Here is an 18810-nt window from a genome sequence, read left to right as displayed (position 1 = left end):
TTGCCCAAACTAATATTTTTACCTAAAGATTATTCTACATTGATTTATCCTTGTCTCAATACATATAATTCCGCAAGGTGAAAATTAACTCTAATCACAAGTGCTATTAACAACGTTGCTTAGACTACACGGAACAGTATGATATTTTAAGATTCTGCTTTCTATAATGCCTACCTAAGATATGGAAGAGGTTTATTCTTGGCCTAGAGTTTAGTTTAGGCAGCTTAGTATAGTATTTTTAGCTAATACAGTATTTAATAAAAAATTAACTCATAGGTACAAAAGCTTTAAAAAAGCCCTGAACTCCCATTTAGGAGTAGCCAGACTAGCTACGTTCACTTCTTTCCATTCTTGACTCTCCATACTTTTCCACTTCTGTTCCTCCCTCTATAGTCCTTCAGCTCCCTTTTAGATATGCAATCTTCTCCCATTAGAATGTAAGCTTCTTGAGGATAGTAACTCTTTATTTTTGCTTATATTTGTATTCCCAGCACTTGGCACAGTGCCTGGTACTTAGTAAGTGCTTAATAAGAACTCTATGAACCTATCATTCTGTACCCATAAATCTGCCTAATCTATTCACTCTCCTCTTCCAAAGCTCTCAAGTTACCACACCAAATAAAACAAATTAACAAGATAGTTACGGCAGAAGAAAGAAAAAAGGAAATAAGGCCCGTTTTCAAATGGAAGACTGATAAGACAATTTAAAGAGTCTAAGCAGGAAATTTTAGACCATATGGAAAAACAAGGAAGCAAGGGCTGAGATCACCACAAGTAACTACTACACTTTTCACTTATGATTAACACATATTTTCTAGAGTCTCAAATATGAATATAAAAGTTAACCGAGAATTCTTAAAACGTCTTAACAACAGGATTCGCCATGATTAATTTATAAAGCAAGATGCTATGTTACCTTCCTCTATAACAGAATAAAAGCATCCCTATCAGCCTTTAAAGATGAACAGTTAGTCTATTTTTTAATGAAATCCCAGATCTGTCATGTACTGTCTGTGGGATTTTAAGAAAGTCATTAAGCCTGTGGAACTCAAGTTTTCCTATTTCTAAAATGAGAAGGTAGGGTTAGATGACCTTGAAAGTTCCTTCTCGCTCTAAGTCTACAAATCCCATGAGCTACAAACATAGCGATGAGAATCTCTTCAAAGAAAAGAAGATAACTCCTTTCTCTTAACTCTATGATGGGCTTTCAGTAACTTCTGAGACAAATGAGTACTGTCTTTCCCCTCCACTCCCTTTTCTAAATGCAACTGCCGTGCCAATTCCCTCCCCTTCCAGGAAACCTTCCCAGACCTCTCTTGGTTACTGTGATCTCTCCCCTCCTCTGAACTCATAAGCACTCCACACCACTCATTCAACAAAAACAAAAAAAATCCCTCATTTTGCCTTGTAATGGTTTTTATAGCATTATTGCTGTTATTACTCCAGCCCACAAGCATTTACTAAGAATCTGGGTGCCAGGTCTCAGGGACTTTCTATGTTATTTGACTTTTCACGTACCTATGCCTTGCCTCTCTCTCAACTAGACTACAAGCTTTGAACACAGTAAATATGTTACATGCCTCCCTTTACTTCTGCTCCACACTGTCTGTGACAGCTAGCTTCTTATATGTAGGAGTAAATGGATAAATATCCACTGACCTGATTTTTGTCATACCTAAGATATCTAAGAAAAAAAGTTAATAGGGTGATAAGAGACAAAAATCTTTGCATGCTGTTATTAAGATTTATTCTAATTAATCTATCTCCCTTACACTTTTTTGATCTGCCTTGAAAGGAAGTGCATGGTTAAACAAAATTCATAGGGTTTTTCCCTTCACCAGATCTGCTTCCTCTACAAAAAAAAAAATTTAGCATGAAGAAGACCTTTAAGGAGAAAGTATTTTGTTTTCAAAGGCAAAGAAAGAGTAATATGCAGACTATTATAGAGCTTACCTTCTAAGCTCTCAGTTTTCTCAGCTTCATTTACATCATCAAATCCATGCAAAGGTCCCAGGTCTTTTTCTATTCTTTCTTTCTCCAAAGCTACAGAGTCTCTGCAAATTCCCTCAAAGTCTTTCTCATGCTCATCCAGTTTTGTTTCACTGCGTTTTGAAGACTCTATGTGTGAAGAAATATCAAGAGTTCTGTCTCTATCTCTTTCACTAGAATCAGGAATTTGCCTCTCTCTTTCCCTGTCCAAGTCTCTCCTTTTGTCTCGCTCTCTCTCTCGTTCCCGGAGTCGGTCTCTGTTTCTCGGCCAATCTTTATCAGTATCTCGGTCCCATTCTCTCTGCCTTGTTTCTCTCCTTTCCCTTTCCCGTTCTCTATCATGTTCATGTCGATCTCGTTCCTGAAGCCTTTCTCGGCTATCAAAAGACCCAGATCTTGAATGAACCTGGCGATCTGACTCAGGGGAACTTCTTCTAGAACTGTGACTTCTTGAATCTTGACGATCTAAAATAAATATTATAAATACAGATATCTGTGTTATGCATTAAACTTAATGACATAAAAGGCAACACAGGTTAAAAGGGCTTCATTTTTTAAATGCCCTTTTGTTGTAAGGAGAAGTAAAGAGTAATCTTCTAAAGAAAAATAAATTTAGCCTAACGTATGATGTTCACACACGTTCTCCACTCATGTTCAACAAGTTAATAAAATACCACCATATTTGTACATAATACTTCCTCTTAAGATACATGCCTTTGTTCAGGCATAAGGTTCTTTAAATCTAAGAAATGATTCTTCCCCCAAACTCTGTCCCTTCAGAAAATTCCATCCACATAAGAATATTTGGTTCTTTTTACCAAAGGTTCTTAGATGATTACAAAAATTTTTTCTCTAAGAAATAAGAGAAGGGAGCACTTCAGAATTATGAAGGCTAAAGACTGACTTTGAGGAAGAGAAAGCAGACAAGGATAAAAATGAGGAAGAGACTAAAGCAGAATAAGGAGTCAGACAAGGTAGGGAGGGACTTAAGCAAAAGAAGAACATGGTGATTTATGAAAGAAGATGCAGGATAAAAACCAGAGGAGCCAGTGGTAGCAGCGGGTTCAAGAAGAAATAGGTAGAAAAGGAAGAGGAAAGTCTAAGGAAAAGGAAAGAGGAAGATTCAGAGAAAAGAATGGGAGTTTTAAGATGAAGAAGACAGGAAAAGAAAGAAAAGGGCTTGAGAAGAAGGATGTAGGAGGAAAGGGAAGCTGACAAGATAAATTAAGAGAAGGTAAAAGGTTGGTAAATTGAAAAGGAAAAAGAAGTTGGATGTGGCTGTTAAAAACTATTAAAAAATCTACGTATCCAGCCCTCACCTCTCCCCGATGCTCCAACGCAACATCATCAATTGCCTATGGGCCGTTTTTTAGCTGGGTGTCACACAGGCATTTCAAACTCAAGCACATCCAAAATGGGAGTCATTAATTCTCTTTGCCATGAAGTATCTGTCTCTTCTAAACTCCCTAGTTTTGTCAAGAGTACTACCAACCATCCTGACTGTTCACTTTCACCCTCCCAGAGCCAATCACTGCCAAGTCTTGTCAACTCTACCTCACAACTCTCATTCATCCTCTTCCCTTCACCTGATGTCACAACTACCCTATTTCAGAGCCTCATCACCTCTTGGTGGGATTATTACAAAATCTGCAATTAGTGTTCTCCATGCCTCAAGTCTCCTTTCTAATCTGTCCTCAACACTGTTGCTAACTTGTTATTTCTAAAGGCAAAGTTCTGGCTCTGTCACTCCCCTACTGAAAAAGGCACCCTAATGCCACAAGGATTAAGTTTACAAACTCCTATTTGACATTTAAAGCCCTTCACAATCTGACTCCAACTTACCTAGACGTATTTCACACTGCCCCTTATACACTACACATTCCACGGAAGGTGGCCTGCATAGCTACATGCTGTTCTCCATATATGCCATTTCATTTCCTGCCTCCATGATTTTGCCCATGTGAGTCTTACTGTCCTTCCTCACCTCCACGTCTTAGAATCCCTAGTTCTTTTTAATGTCCAGCTTAAATGCAATCTTTTCTGATCCCTCCAGGAATCAATTAAATATAAACTATACACAAAGTATAATCTGTATATATGTTGTTTTTCCCTAATGGAATGTGAGAACAAGGCATTTCATGCTCCACCGAATTGACAAGATGAAAATGTAACTAGTGCATAGAAAAAGATCCTCAAAAAGTTCACCAAAGCAATTTTCCAAGGGGAGATACCAGCCAAGAACCTCAAGGTTGATGATCTCATTTTTATCAAGTATAGAGAGCAGACAGAATAGTACAGCTTCCTGAACTGGCCATGTTGTTTGTATTTCTGAAACAAAGGACGGCTATCAACAGTCAAAAGTATAAGGTTGAGTCCTGGGAAAACAAAAGAGGTTTAGGAAACTTTCAAAGGTATCAGGGAGAATTTAGTGTTTCTTTAAAAAACTGAAGAAGGACTTCAATATGAACACAAAGAAAAGGAACCTTAAGAGGCTAAGGGGAATCCAGACTTGTGGTACGAAGTTCAAGTGTAGAATATAATACAGAAAAAATAAGGGAAGTAGGACAACTGAACACTCAAACCAAAAAACAAAGATGAGGCTCTTCCAGAAGATGAGGGAGCTTGACTTGGTAAAAACAACTATCTTAAGAATTATGACCACAGGTGCTACCAAGGTGGCAATTGTTCAGTAAGGGCTCAGGGCAAAAGGGATGAGTAGTGATAACTACTAACTCCCTGATGAGGGGGTCCCCTTGGTCTCCTCGGGCCTCTTCTCTTTGTTTTGACCTGAAGCCATTCTTCCATTTTTTTTAAAGGAACATTTAGTTCTCCATGATAACCTTGAAAGTAGGGAGGCACTGCCAAACAGGTCCTGAGGTAGCCCCTTTTAACCTGATAACTCTGAAGAGAGGTCTGCTCTCTTCCTTGGTGACCACTACTGACTTCTGATGATTAATCTGGGTACAAATCATCTTTACAGAAAAAAAATACGGAACGCAGTGATAAAGATTATGAAATTTTGAGCAAGAAACTAAAGGCTTTTATTGGCACAGATGGTGAGGTGTTTTTGTTTTGTTTTTTTTTTAAATCATTCTTGCTGATCAAAAGCCAAGGAGGGCTTCAGGAGAGAAAGGCTTGTTAAGATGTCTGAGTACAGGACTAGATCTCTGGACCACAGATGATGAAAACAAAGAAATCACAGGCTCCTGGCAGGAGAGTAGGAAGGTACATTTAATAAGGGGGCTGGTTAAGAATAAATCTGCAAATCAAATTAAAGGAGTTTTAAAATAAAAAGGAAGTAGGCAGTAAAAACTTTTTTCTAACCTACTAGATTTAGCTACAATGTAGGAAAAAATTAGTCACCAAGCACTTAGTAAGTGCTTAGGAGTAGAATGACGTAGGCAAATAGACTAGTTTAGCTGGATCATAAAGTGAACTGAGGACAGTAAAGTATAACACTAGACAGGTAGGAAGGAACCAGGTTATGAAGGGCTTCAAATACCAAACAGAGAACTATACATTTGTTCCTGGAGGTAATCAGGAGCCACTGAAATTTACTGAGTTGGGAGGAGGTGACATAGTCACATCTGAGCTTTAAGAAAATCACCTTGGGGGGCAGAGCCAAGATGGCGGCTGGAAAGCAGGAACTTGTGTGAGCTCCCCTCCAGGTCCTTACAAAAACCTATAAAAAATGACTCCGAACAAATTCTAAAACAGCAGAACCCACAAAATAGCAGAGGGAAGCAGGGATCCAGCCCAGGACAGCCTGGACAGTCGCTGGGTGAGGTCTATCACACACGGAGCTGGGGGCGGAGCAGAGCAGAGCCTAGCATGGGCTGCGCCTGGACCAACCAGATCGGGAGCCAGGCGGAACAGGCCCTAGTGCCCTAAATCAGTGAGCTGCGGCAGTTACCAGACTTCTCAATCCACAAATACCAACGACAACAGAGAAGGTTAGTGGGAAAAGCTGCTGGGGACAGAGTGAAAAGAGTTCCCTGTTCAGCCACTGCCCCGGGGGTGGTGCAGCTACATAACTACAGCTGCAGTTGCTTCTGGCCCCAGGCACACCTGGTGGGAGGAATCAAGTGGCAGATCATGGCAGGAGTGCAGAGCCTGCTGAAGATCTGAGTCAGGTCCAGGCTGGTGGTTCTTGGGGAAGGAGGAGTGCTGGTGTGGCAGAGCTGGCTGTAGAGAAATAGCTCTGAAAACAACAGCGCATCCCCTCAAGCTTAGAACAAAGTACTCTTTACAAGCAGTCATACCCCAATGAAAAACTCAAGGGTCAAGTAAGTTGGCTGGGAACATGGCCAGGCAGCAAAAAAGCACTCAGATTCAGTCTCAGACTTTGGAATCTTTCTTTGGTGACAAAGAAGACCAAAACATACAGCCAGAAGAAGTCAACAAAGTCAAAGAGCCTACAACAAAAGCCTCCAAGAAAAACATGAACTGGTCTCAGGCCATGGAAGAGCTCAAAAAGGATTTGGAAAAGCAAGTTAGAGAAGTAGAGGAAAAATTGGGAAGAGAAATGAGAAGGATGTGAGAAAACCATGAAAAACAAGTCAATGACTTGCTAAAGGAGACCCAAAAAAATACTGAAAAATATACTGAAGAAAACAACACCTTAAAAAATAGACTAACTCAAATGGCAAAAGAGCTCCAAAAAGCCAATGTGGAGAAGAAAGCCTTGAGAGGCAGAATTAGCCAAATGGAAAAGGAGGTCCAACAGACCACTGAAGAAAATACTACCTACCTCAAAAATTAGATTGGAGCAAGTAGAAGCTAGTGACTTTGGGACAAATCAAGATATTATAAAACAGAACCAAAGGAATGAAAAAGTGGAAGACAATGTGAAATATCTCATTGGAAAAACCACTGACCCGGAAAATAGATCCAGGAGAGAGAATTTTAAAATTATTGGACTACCTGAAAGCCATGATCAAAAAAAGAGCATAGATATCATCTTTCAAGAAATTATGAAGGAGAACTGCCCTGATATTCTAGAGCCAGAGGGTAAAATAGAAATTGAAAGAATCCACAGAACACCTCCTGAAAAAGATCCCAAAAAGAAAACTCCTAGCAATATTGTTGCCAAATTCCAGAGCTCCCAGATCAAGGAGAAAATACTGCAAGCAGCCAGAAAGAAACAATTTCAGTATTGTGGAAACACAATCAGAATAACACAAGATCTAGCAGCTTCTACATTAAGGGATTGAAGGGCTTGGAATATGATATTCCGGAGGTCAATGGAGCTAGGATTAAAACGAAGAATCACCTACCCAGCAAAGTGAGTATCATGCTCCAAGGCAAAATATAGACTTTCAATAAAATAGAGGACTTTCAAGTTTTCTCAGTGAAAAGACCAGAGCTGAATAGGAAATCTGACTTTCAAACACAAGAATCAAGAGAAGCATGAAAAGGTAAACAAGAGAGAGAAATCATAAAGGACTTAATAAAGTTGAACTGTTTTGTTTACATTCCTACATGGAAAGATGATGTGTACGATTCATGAGACCTCAGTATCAGAGTAGCTGAAAGGAATATGCATATACATGTGTGTATGTATATATATATATACATATGTGTGTATGTATGTATATATGTAGGTATATGTGTGTGTGTATACATATACACACACACACACATATAGACAGAGGGCACAGGGTGAGTTGAATATGAAGGGATGATATCTAAAAAAATTAAAACAAATTAAGGGATAAGAGAGGAATATATTGAGGGAGAAAGGGAGAGATAGAATGGGGTAAATTATCTCACATAAAAGTGGCGAGAAAAAGCAGTTCTGTAGGAAAAGAACAGAAGGCAGGTGAGGAGGAATGAGTGAATCTTGCTCTCATCAGATTTGACCTGAGGAGGGAATACCATACACACTCAATTGGGTATCTTACCCCACAGGAAAAAAGGAGGAAGAAGATTATAAAGGGGGGACAATTGAAGGGAGGGCAGATGGGGAGGAGGGAATCAAAAACACTTTCAAAAAGGGACAGGGTCAAGGGAGAAAATTCAATAAAGGGGGATAGGTTAGGAAGGAGCAAAACATAGTTAGTCTTTCACAACATGAGTATTGTGGAAGGGTTTTACATAATGATAAGCATGTGGCCCATGTTGACTTGCTTGCCTTCTTAGGGAGGGTGGGTGGGGAGGGAAGAGGGGAGAGAATTTGGAACTCAAAGTTTTAAAAACAGATGTTCAAAAACAAACCAAAAAAAATTTTTGCATGAAACTAGGAAATAAGATACACAGGCAATGGGGCATAGAAATTTATCTTGCCCTACAAGAGAAGAAGGGAAAGGGGGATGGGAGGGGAGTGGGGTGACAGAAGGGAGGGCTGACTGGGGAACGGGGCAACTAGAATATATGCCATCTTGGAGTGGGTGGGAGGGTAGAAATGGGGAGAAAATTCATAATTCAAACTCTTGTGAAAATCAATGCTGAAAACTAAATATATTAAATAAATTAAATTAAGAAAATCACCTTGGCAGCTAGCTGATAGGAGTGGAAATGGCCTTGTGGCACAGAGACCAACCAGAAGGGCAGAACAATGGTGCAAGCAAGAGGTGATAAAGGGCCTATATGAGGATGAGAGCTGTGTAAGTAAAGAAAAAGGGATGTACGAGAAATTGTGAAGGTAAAAATAATAAAATTTGACAACAGTTTGACAATGTAGGTTGACTGAGGAATTGAAGAGAAATACCAAGATATTCACAGGAATCCAAGGAAGCTATCAATAATGACATTTTGGAATTGATTCTAATTTCCATCACAGAATCATTTTTCCTTCACCATGATCACCTGAAATCTTATCACCATGCAGAACAACTCAGCTATTGATAATCAGGAGCTTCTCATCTCCCTCAATTGCCTTTTCCCTCAGACTAGAGAAACAGCAGGTAAAACATTTAACTCCTCCCCATGCCTTCCTTTCTAGGGCTCAGAATTTTCCAAGTAACTGTTTTTCCATGAGCACCTCTACTTGGCCTTGCCTCCGTGCTGTGTAGCCCTGGTCACCTCTCCCCTTTTCAGCTTCCTTCTTCCCCCATTAGACTATAAGCTCCTCGAAGGCAGGGGCTAGCCTTCTTTTTCTTATTTGTATCTCTAGCTCTTAGCACAGTGTCTGGCTTAATAAATGTTTAATGAATTAAACCAAATTGATTCTCATTAAGAATAAAATGGTTGCTGGTAACAAAAAAAAAAAAAAGGACCTTAGGGGAGAGTGATGAGAGTGGTAGAGAGAAAGGCCAAGCATAGTCTGGTATAAACCCTAGATTTCAAGAGATCAGGAATCAAAGGAACAGGATAGACAGAGTCCTGCAGGCCAAGATTAAGTAAGGGAAGTCAGTCAAGAGCAGTGGGAAACTTTCAAGGACAAAATTCTGAGGATAGAAAGAGAAATGGGGGGGAAGGGAAAGTTATCTAAAAAGACTGATGTGGATACACAAGGACCTCAGCAACCAGCATGGATTTTGTGTACAGAAGTAAAAGCATATAACAGAATGAATACAAAAGTTCTATAGGATTTTAAAAATATAGTATCAGGAGTGCTAAAGCTGAAAATAAGCTTATACTCATAAAGAACAGTAAGGAAGACAGTAACAGTTATAAAATTTATATTGAGGAAAAGAGTTACCAACAAGGATAGGGCTTTACCTAAGGGTGGACAGGACAATGATAGTGAATGAAAATAAGATAAAGATGCTGAAGTTTTATTTCTGTTTACTCTGCTAAGGACAGATTTTTACATTATAAGGAAAAGAAAAAATAGCAAGTAGATAACCAAGGTAAGTAAAAGTTATTAAGAATTTAATTAGATGTCCAAGTCACCAAGTCAAGATGAATAATATCTTTCTTCCTTGGGCAGCAAAAGAACTATCAGATGTGAAAACTAGTTGAGCATTTTTGGTGATTTTATTTTTAAAGATCACAAAATGTGGAAAAGGTACCATATGGATCTGAGAAAAGACAAATGTCTTAATTTTCACAAATAACAAAAGGAAATCTGTAAACTCTAAGTCAATAGGTCTGTCCCTCATTCCTGTAAATTCTAAAACGTACTAATAAAATGGTTGGTCACCAAAAATCAAGGAAAAGAACAAAAGAAAACTATGATCCCAGGGAGCCAGTGTGGCTTCACCATCAATGGACTCTGCCAGACTAAGCTCAGTTCCTAAGGGAAACACTTCTACTGTAGTTCCAACAAAGCACTTGACAACTTAATGCTAGTCTTATGGAAAAGAAGGAAAGGTAAAGGCTAGATGATACTACAGTTATGTGGATTTATCATTGGTTCAATGCTCAGCCTCACAAAATGCTAATTTATTGTTTGATAACAACTTGGAAAGAGGTCTCTAGCAGAATGTCCCAGGGATCTCTGCTTGGTCCTGTGCTGTTTAATATCTTTACCAGTGACTCAAAGTCAAAGAGGGCATGGTTGTCAATTTTACAGAAGACATAAAACTGGGAAGGATAGCTAACACAATAGCCGGTCATAGTCAGGATTTTAAAACATCCTAACATGTTAGAACTTTGAGTCAAATTTAATTTAATAGTGATAAATGTAAAGTCTTACATTCAGACTCCTCCGCTCCCTCCCAAAATTTCAAAAACATTATTGGGGAAGACATGGCTAGATAAAAGGTAGCGGAGAAGTTCCAAGGGCGGTCAACTAGTGAACTTTATGCACAATATGAATAAACTATGATATGGCAGCCAAGAAAGGTAATACAAGAATAGGATACATTAAGAGGAGTAGGATCTAAGACTAGGGAGTCCAGCTGTACTCTGACCACATCAGGAGTAGTATGTTCACTGGGAGGGAGGGAGGAGCAAAGTGGATAGAAGGAAATGAAGTTTCAGTAATTATTATGAGACCTGATAAGGTTACTCCTTTGCTCCTATAACCAGTTCCTACAGAAGGACATAAACTTTCCTTTTCCACTTCTATTCCACCTTGTTCCATATAATTCTAAGCTCCTCGTGTGAGGTCCCCAACAACTTAAACAACTCTACCAAGTTTCGTCAATTAAGTTCTACTGTCATACTACCTCAAGTTAAAAATGATTAGCATCATTAGAAATATTATCAATATGACACTGGTATTCAGTATTGAAAAAGTAGGATGGAGGTTAGTAATTATTTGAAGGTACAACCTTTAAAACTTATTTCCAAGATTAAGAGATTATTTTAAAGCATTACATAAAACTACTCAGCTTATTATTCTAACAAGTTCGTATTTCTTCAAAAGTTACACGAACAGAGAAGACATTGTTTCCATAATTGGAAAAGCTATTAAATTGTGCAGAACTTTGTTTAGTTACCTGACAGCAGGAGTGTGACAACCTATAAATGCTGTAATGTTAGCTAAAATGGCAAATGCCAAAAAATTTTATATGCATTGTTTTCAAAAAGACTTTAATTTATGTTAGCTTCTTTTCATAGGCAAAATGTTTTGATTTCAGATCCACTGCCTAACATAAGAAGCTCATAGTAGCTCCTTTACCTATTAACTAAAATGTCATTAAACCATTCTATGAAGGGGTCCTTGCTCAATGCTGATGGTCTACAATATGCACAATTTCACGATCATCCAAGGCTAATAAAAACACATACAAGTGGTGGACTACATTGCTTTTTTTTAAACCAAGGTAACCAAAATCTATGGACTCCACTTAATTACCTGAAGAAATACTGCGACTGGGCTCCCCACGTTTCAACTGATCAATCCTGGATTTTCTCTCTCCCGGAATTTCTAAGCTTTTTGTCTTTTCTCTATCTCTGGAGCTACTGTGCAAGACTCTCTTCCGACCAGTCAGGTCATCTCCACTGCGATGGGCGGAATCATTGGAAGGTGATCGCAGGCGGCTAGAAGCATGACTACGATTGCTTCCCAAGCTGCTACTCCGTTTTTGATCAATTGGCTTGCGATGTGGTGCATCTTCTATGGTAACATGGGGTGCTTCAATTTTCTCCACTCTGGTTCTGTGACACTTTCTATGAGATTCTTCAGTTGAACGCTCAGGTACAATCACATCTCCACGATCAGGGACATCTTCATCAGACCAGTCACTAAATGCATCTTCTCTTTTCTGGGAAACCTCTCCAGTTGTTCCATTTTTCTCACCTGACACCTCAACCAACTCCTCTTTTGTGGTCGCAGGTGGGGTCCTTGGGCCTTTTTTCTTCTTACTATGTGGAATTAATTCATCATCAGAAATATCAGAATCCCCTTTCGACCTTTTACGCTTCTTTTCAACATTTTTCTTCTTCTGTCCTTTCTTAGGTGAAAATACTTGACCCTCTTCTGTCGCTGACTCAGTGCTGTATCTCTCCATTCCAACATCTTCCTCTTTCTTTCTCTTAGTGGTCCTTTTTGGTACTTTGGACTTTTTCTTGTTTTCCTCATGTGCTCGATCAGACCCATCTCGCTCTTCAGGCTGGTGGTGTCCAACACTTTCTTGTGTACGTGTTCTTGAGCTTTCTGTTACTTCTGGCTGCTCCCCCCTTTGCTTGTCTCCAGAAGAGACTCTCTCTTTGAGCTCTTGCTCTTCATAGCGTCTAGAGCTCTCTTTTCTTTCTGGCTTTCGGTCTTCCTCTTTCCACCGGTTCTGCCTATCTTCCGCCATGTGTGAAGGGCTAAGTGAACGAGATTCCTGAGGTCTTACAACCTGGCTCAACAATCTATGTTTTTCATCTATTCAAACATGAAAGAGAAAAAGCAAGAATAAAGCATTACATACAACAAATCGCAACAATCAAATGCTACCTCCTGCTAAATTTTCAAGGTTTAGGGTGAAAATATTTAACATAAATATTACAATTGAGAAAACAAAGACAAGCAGCTTGACCACCAATGGTCAAAGCAGGTTTTCAATCACAAATACTATTATTCTAAAGCAAGTGTGTACCTAAAATGAAGCTATTCAGTAACTGAGATAATGAGGAAAATGATCTCATATTAAGTTCTTACTCTCAATAAGTTTATAGTTATGAGTGAGCCCAAATACCAAAGTTAATTAAGTTACGCTTACTTTTATCATCTCCACTATTGTAGGCGTCACTATCAGGAGAATGTTCACGTCGACGTTTGGGTGACTGTCGAGGACTAGGACTGCTTTCAGTTCTATGGCGCTTCCTAAATTGGGAGAGTAACTTCAATTTAGCAAAACAAGATGAAAGGAAAAAAGTTCTGCACTTTAACAGCTGTTAGAACTAGGAGTAGTATAGTTTTATTACATAACATCTGTCCCAGACAAAAAAATACCCCAAATTAATCCATTTTAATGAAATATTACCTCCCTAGCAAAATAATTCTCAAGATCATTTTCCTTTACTCAGTCATTTAAACAGAAATAATATGATAAAATGTTAAAGAGAAATCAATTTTTAAAAAAATCAACGAATTTGGAAAATACATTATTTCCACAAGATTTATTCTTTGGTCTCCACAAAATCTTTCTCTATTGCCTCACTGTGGGGTGACAGTGACCCTAGGTATTTGAAGGCTGTGCCAATTCTGGAAAGCATTTCGGTTTTCTCAGGACTAACCTAGCTAAAGACACAGAGGCATATCAAAGGTAAGTTGGTTACCCAGTGTTTGTTTGGGTTTTTTGTGCCATGGCAACCCAAGAAATACAAAAACACAAAATATTCTAAGTCCTATGAGATCACCTTCTGCTTCTGCTACAGCAGCAAGAGTGTAGAGAAAAAGGGGCAAAGGGTGCTAACAATCATAGTTTTTAAGCCATCAAACTTTGATTATTTGTCCTCTAGAAACTTGTTCAGTGACCAACAAGTGGACATGCTGTTGTAGATGTGCTCTGTCATAGACATACAATGTCATAGAGATCTTGATGTTCTTGCTGTAAATGAAAGCAGTAAACAGTTGTAGCCAAATGGAAAGACAGTGAGTTAGTGGAGTGGTTTTTATTGTGTGCCTAAAGACAAAAAGAAATAGTATTTTTTGTATTAACGACCAACCTGTAATGCATGGCAAGTATTTGCAAAAACACTACAAAATAATTGCAGCTTACATAGCAACATCAGGGACTATGGAGTGGTAAAAAAAATTCTATAAAGAATCTCATAAGAACTTCCATTTCAAATCAATGTGCACTCTTGAAACTCAGCAGAAAAATTAAGAATGGGGAGAGATATGAGAAAGCACAGTTTAGGAAGAAGGGAAGAAAGAAGTCAGAGCCTTGTATGTTAGTTACACAAAAGCCTCAAGAATTCATATTATGAACACTTGCTTTTTAAAAAAAAATAGTAGGCACTCCACACGGCATGTACCAAATAACAGAGCACAAAACACATTATTCTAAAACAAATAGGAAGACATTATTAACGTAGGAGTTATGCCTCAGTCTATCTTTGTTCAGTCAGACCATGAAATTGTCAGAGATCAGAATCAGTTTAAAGAAAAACATGTATGTACAAATGAAACAATATGACCCTTATGATCTAAAGAAGAATTTAAAATGGAGACACTGACATGGACTATGATAATTTTATATAATGAAGTTTAACTAAAGCAAATTAATTACCAAAATATTGCAGAGCCTTAGCAAAAACTTGCGTTCTTTGCCAAATAAAGAGAAATGGTTTCCAAAAGCAACAACAGGTTAGAATATAAACTTATTTATGAAATCTTCTAAAGAAAGATAATAGACTATCATGAGCACTATCCACACAAAAAGCAAAGAAAATTAAGTGCAAGAAGTAATATCAGTGAAAGAGAGCCATCACAGAATACAGGTTGAAGAGGGATTCCATGTAGATAAGCTCCTGATAACACTGTGCTGATTATATCAGCCCAAGACAACACACAGTAACTTCCCAGAGGATAAGTGTAATCACGGGGGCGCAGCCAAGATGGCAGCTGGAAAGCAAGGACTAGCATGAGCTCCCCGCCGAGTCCCTCCAAAAACCTATAAAAAATGGCTCTGAACCAATTCTAGAACTGCAGAACCCACAAAATAGCAGAGGGAAGCAGGGCTCCAGCCCAGGACAGACTGGATGGTCTCTGGGTAAGGTCTATCCCGCACGGAACTGGGAGCAGAGGGGAGCCGAGCCCAGTGTAAGCGGCACGGACCAACCAGACCAGGAGCCATGCGGAGCGTGCCCTGGCGCCCTGATTCAGTGAACTGCAGCAGTTAGCAGACTTCTCAACCCACAAACACCAAAGACAACAGAGGTTAGTGGGAAAAGCTACAGGAGTAGAAGGAGTTCGTGGTTCGGCCACCACCCTGGGGGGAAGCGGAGGAGGGGCAGCTACAGAACTACAGCTGCAGTTGCTTCCAGCCCCAGGCCCACCTGGTGGGAGGAATTAAGTGGCAGATCAGAGCAGGAGTGAAGAGCCTGTTGAAGATCTAAGTCCAGTCCGGGTTGGGGGTTCTTGGGGAAGGAGGAGTGCTGGTGTGGCAGAGCTGGCGCATCCCCCCAAGTGTGGAACATAGTTCTCTTAACTCTACAAGTAGTCATACCCTGCCGAAAAACTCAAGCGTCAAGTTAGTTGGCTGGGACTATGGCCAGGCAGCGAAAACACACCCAGATTCAATCTCAGACTTTGGAATCCTTCTTTGGTGACAAAGAAGACCAAAACATACAGCCAGAAGAAGTCAACAAAGTCAAAGAGCCTACAACAAAGGCCTCCAAGAAAAACATGAACTGGTCTCAGGCCATGGAAGAGCTCAAAAAGGATTTGGAAAAGCAAGTTAGAGAAGTAGAGGAAAAATTGGGAAGAGAAATGAGAAGGATGCGAAAAAACCATGAAAAACAAGTCAATGACTTGCTAAAGGAGACCCAAAAAAATACTGAAAAATATACTGAAGAAAACAACACCTTAAAAAATAGACTAACTCAAATGGCAAAAGAGCTCCAAAAAGCCAATGAGGAGAAGAATGCCTTGAAAGGCAGAATTAGCCAAATGGAAAAGGAGGTCCAAAAGACCACTGAAGAAAATACTACCTTAAAAATTAGATTGGAGCAAGTGGAAGCTAGTGACTTTATGAGAAATCAAGATATTATAAAACAGAACCAAAGGAATGAAAAAATGGAAGACAATGTGAAATATCTCATTGGAAAAACCACTGACCTGGAAAACAGATCCAGGAGAGACAATTTAAAAATTATTGGACTACCTGAAAGCCATGATCAAAAAAAGAGCCTAAATATCTTTCAAGAAATTATGAAGGAGAACTGCCCTGATATTCTAGAGCCAGAGGGTAAAACAGAAATTAAAAGAATCCATAGATCACCTCCTGAAAAAGATCCCAAAAAGAAAACTCCCAGGAATGTTGTCGCCAAATTCCAGAGCTCCCAGATCAAGGAGAAAATACCGCAAGCAGCCAGAAAGAAACAATTTGAGTATTGTGGAAACACAATCAGAATAACACAAGATCTAGCAGCTTCTACATTAAGAGATCGAAGGGCTTGGAATACGATATTCCGGAGGTCAATGGAGCTAGGATTAAAACCAAGAATCACCTACCCAGCAAAACTGAGTATCATGCTCCAAGGCAAAATATGGACTTTCAATAAAATAGAGGACTTTCAAGCTTTCTCAGTGAAAAAGAGCAGAGCTGAATAAAAAATTTGACTTTCAGACACAAGAATCAAGAGAAGCATGAAAAGGTAATCAAGAAAAAGAACAAGAAAAAGAAATTGCAAGGGACTTACTAAAGTTGAACTGTTTTGTTTACATTCCTACATGGAAAGATGATGTGTACGATTCATGAGACCTCGGTATTAGGGTAGCTGAAAGGAATATGCATACACACACACACACACACACACACATATACACATATATATGTATATATGTGTATATATGTGTATATATGTGTATATGTGTATATATGTATATGTGAATGTGTATGTATGTATATATGTGTGTGTGTGTGTGTGTGTGTGTGTATATATATATATATATAGAGAGAGAGAGAGAGACAGAGACAGAGAGAGAGAGAGAGAACACGGGCACAGGGTTAGTTGAAGATGAAGGGAAGATATCTAAAAGAAATAAAATCAAATTAAGGGATGAAAGGGGAATACATTGAGAGAGGGAGAGATAGAATGGGGTAAATTATCTCACATAAAAGTGGCAAGAAAAAGCATTTCTGTAGGAAAAGAACAGAAGGCAGGTGACGGGGAATGAGTGAATCTTGCTCTCATCAGATTTGACCTGAGGAGGGAATACCATACACACTCAACTGGGAATCTTACCCCACAGGAAAAAAGGAGGAAGAAGATAAAAAAAGGGGGGATGATAGAAGGGAGGGCAGATGGGGGTGGAGGTAATCAAAAACAAACACTTTCGAAAGGGGACAGGGTCAAGGGAGAAAATTCAATAAAGGGGGATAGGTTAGGAAGGAGCAAAATATAGTTAGTCTTTCACAACATGAGTATTGTGGAAGGGTTTTACATAATGATACACATGTGGCCTATGTTGAATTGCTTGCCTTCTTAGGGAGGGTGGGTGGGAAGGGAAGAGGGGAGAGAATTTGGAACTCAGAAGTTTTAAAAACAGATGTTCAAAAACAAAAAAAAAAGTTTTTGCATGCAACTAGGAAATAAGATATACAGGCAATGGGGCGTAGAAATTTATCTTGCCCTACAAGAAAGAAGGGAAAAGGGGATGGGAGGGGAGTGGGGTGACAGAAGGGAGGGCTGACTGGGGAACAGGGCAACCAGAATATATGCCATCTTGGAGTGGGTGGGAGGGTAGAAATGGGGAGAAAATTTGTAATTCAAACTCTTGTGAAAATCAATGCTGAAAACTAAATATATTAAACAAATAAATTTTTGAAAAAGAAACATTCTGCAAAAAAATAATAACTGTAATCACTCAAAGCAGTTTGGCCCATCCATCCATCCATATACAAAAGACTAGGTGGACGAAGAATCTTTTTTGCCAAGGTATCAACATGCATTTAGAGGGTCACCCTATAGAGCTTGTCCAACAGTATGTATATCTGGGATCTGGAACAGGATCTGGAACAGTCTATTGATATAGGTGAATAATAAGTTAGGCCCAGAGTTGAAAAGAAGGATGAGAAAAGATGGGACTGCTTCTAGAAGACTGTAAAACTCCTTTACTTCAGCAAAGTTTCACATGAAAGCAAAGGCTGATCTTTTTATACTGACATTCTACCAGTGTTGGTGTACTACAGCGATACATGGAAAACAAGTGTCTCTGAAGAATTTTTTAAAATGCATGTCACAAAGAAGGCAATGGAGGCAAATGGTGTGTGGCTGACATCCAAGTTGCAACATATAATCACTGAAGATACAAAAGATGTCATCAAGGAAATATCAGATATGAAGAAAAAATGAGTTGCTCACATGGTAAAAATGAAGGATAACAGGTACATGTAGCCAGTGTTCCACTGGTAATATCAACAACGTCAGCAGAAAGAAAGGAAAGCTTCCATCATGTTAGATGGACCTTATTGGTGACCTTATGGGAAGACATTGACAAGAATCACATAGGTAAGTAGGCATGGATGTGTTGCTATCTGTACCACAGATGGGAGAAACTACCACAACAATGAGATAAGGTCTTTATTATACTCACTATTTGAGTACTTATTCAAAGGAAGGGGGGTAGGGGGGGAGGGAAGAAGCCTATTTAGTAACAAATTTAGGAAATTCACATTTTCACTGGGTTTCTTGATTATAGTGTATGTACACAGCAACATAGCATTTTTTCTAGGTTGAATTTTAGTTAGTTCTGATTAAGATCTGATGGGAAGGGAACCTAAATTACTCTGGTATTTCTATTTCCATTTAGACCTCTTATTTTCCATCACT

General features: G+C 39.1%; 1 protein-coding gene across 7 annotated transcripts in view; it reads right to left on the bottom strand.

Annotated features, from left to right (window-relative positions):
• The window catches only part of ZC3H13 (zinc finger CCCH-type containing 13), an 87853-nt gene that overhangs the window by 7864 nt on the left and 61179 nt on the right, over nt 1–18810 (bottom strand). For 5 of the 7 annotated variants that reach the window (XM_036755832.1, XM_036755836.1, XM_036755834.1 and 2 more), the window contains exons 13-15: nt 13029–13132; nt 11678–12691; nt 1954–2454 (exon numbers count right to left, since the gene is read on the bottom strand). In XM_036755832.1, coding sequence (XP_036611727.1) covers nt 1954–2454; nt 11678–12691; nt 13029–13132 — 1619 coding nt within the window. The remainder of the gene's footprint in view (nt 1–1953; nt 2455–11677; nt 12692–13028; nt 13133–18810) is intronic. The other 2 variants (XM_036755837.1, XM_036755838.1) reach the window with 1 other exon arrangement.

Source organism: Trichosurus vulpecula, chromosome 4 (genome assembly GCF_011100635.1).
Source record: "Trichosurus vulpecula isolate mTriVul1 chromosome 4, mTriVul1.pri, whole genome shotgun sequence".
Taxonomy (NCBI): domain Eukaryota; kingdom Metazoa; phylum Chordata; class Mammalia; order Diprotodontia; family Phalangeridae; genus Trichosurus; species Trichosurus vulpecula.
The sequence above is the reverse complement of the archived record's forward strand: the minus strand, read 5'-3'. Positions and strand labels throughout refer to the sequence as shown.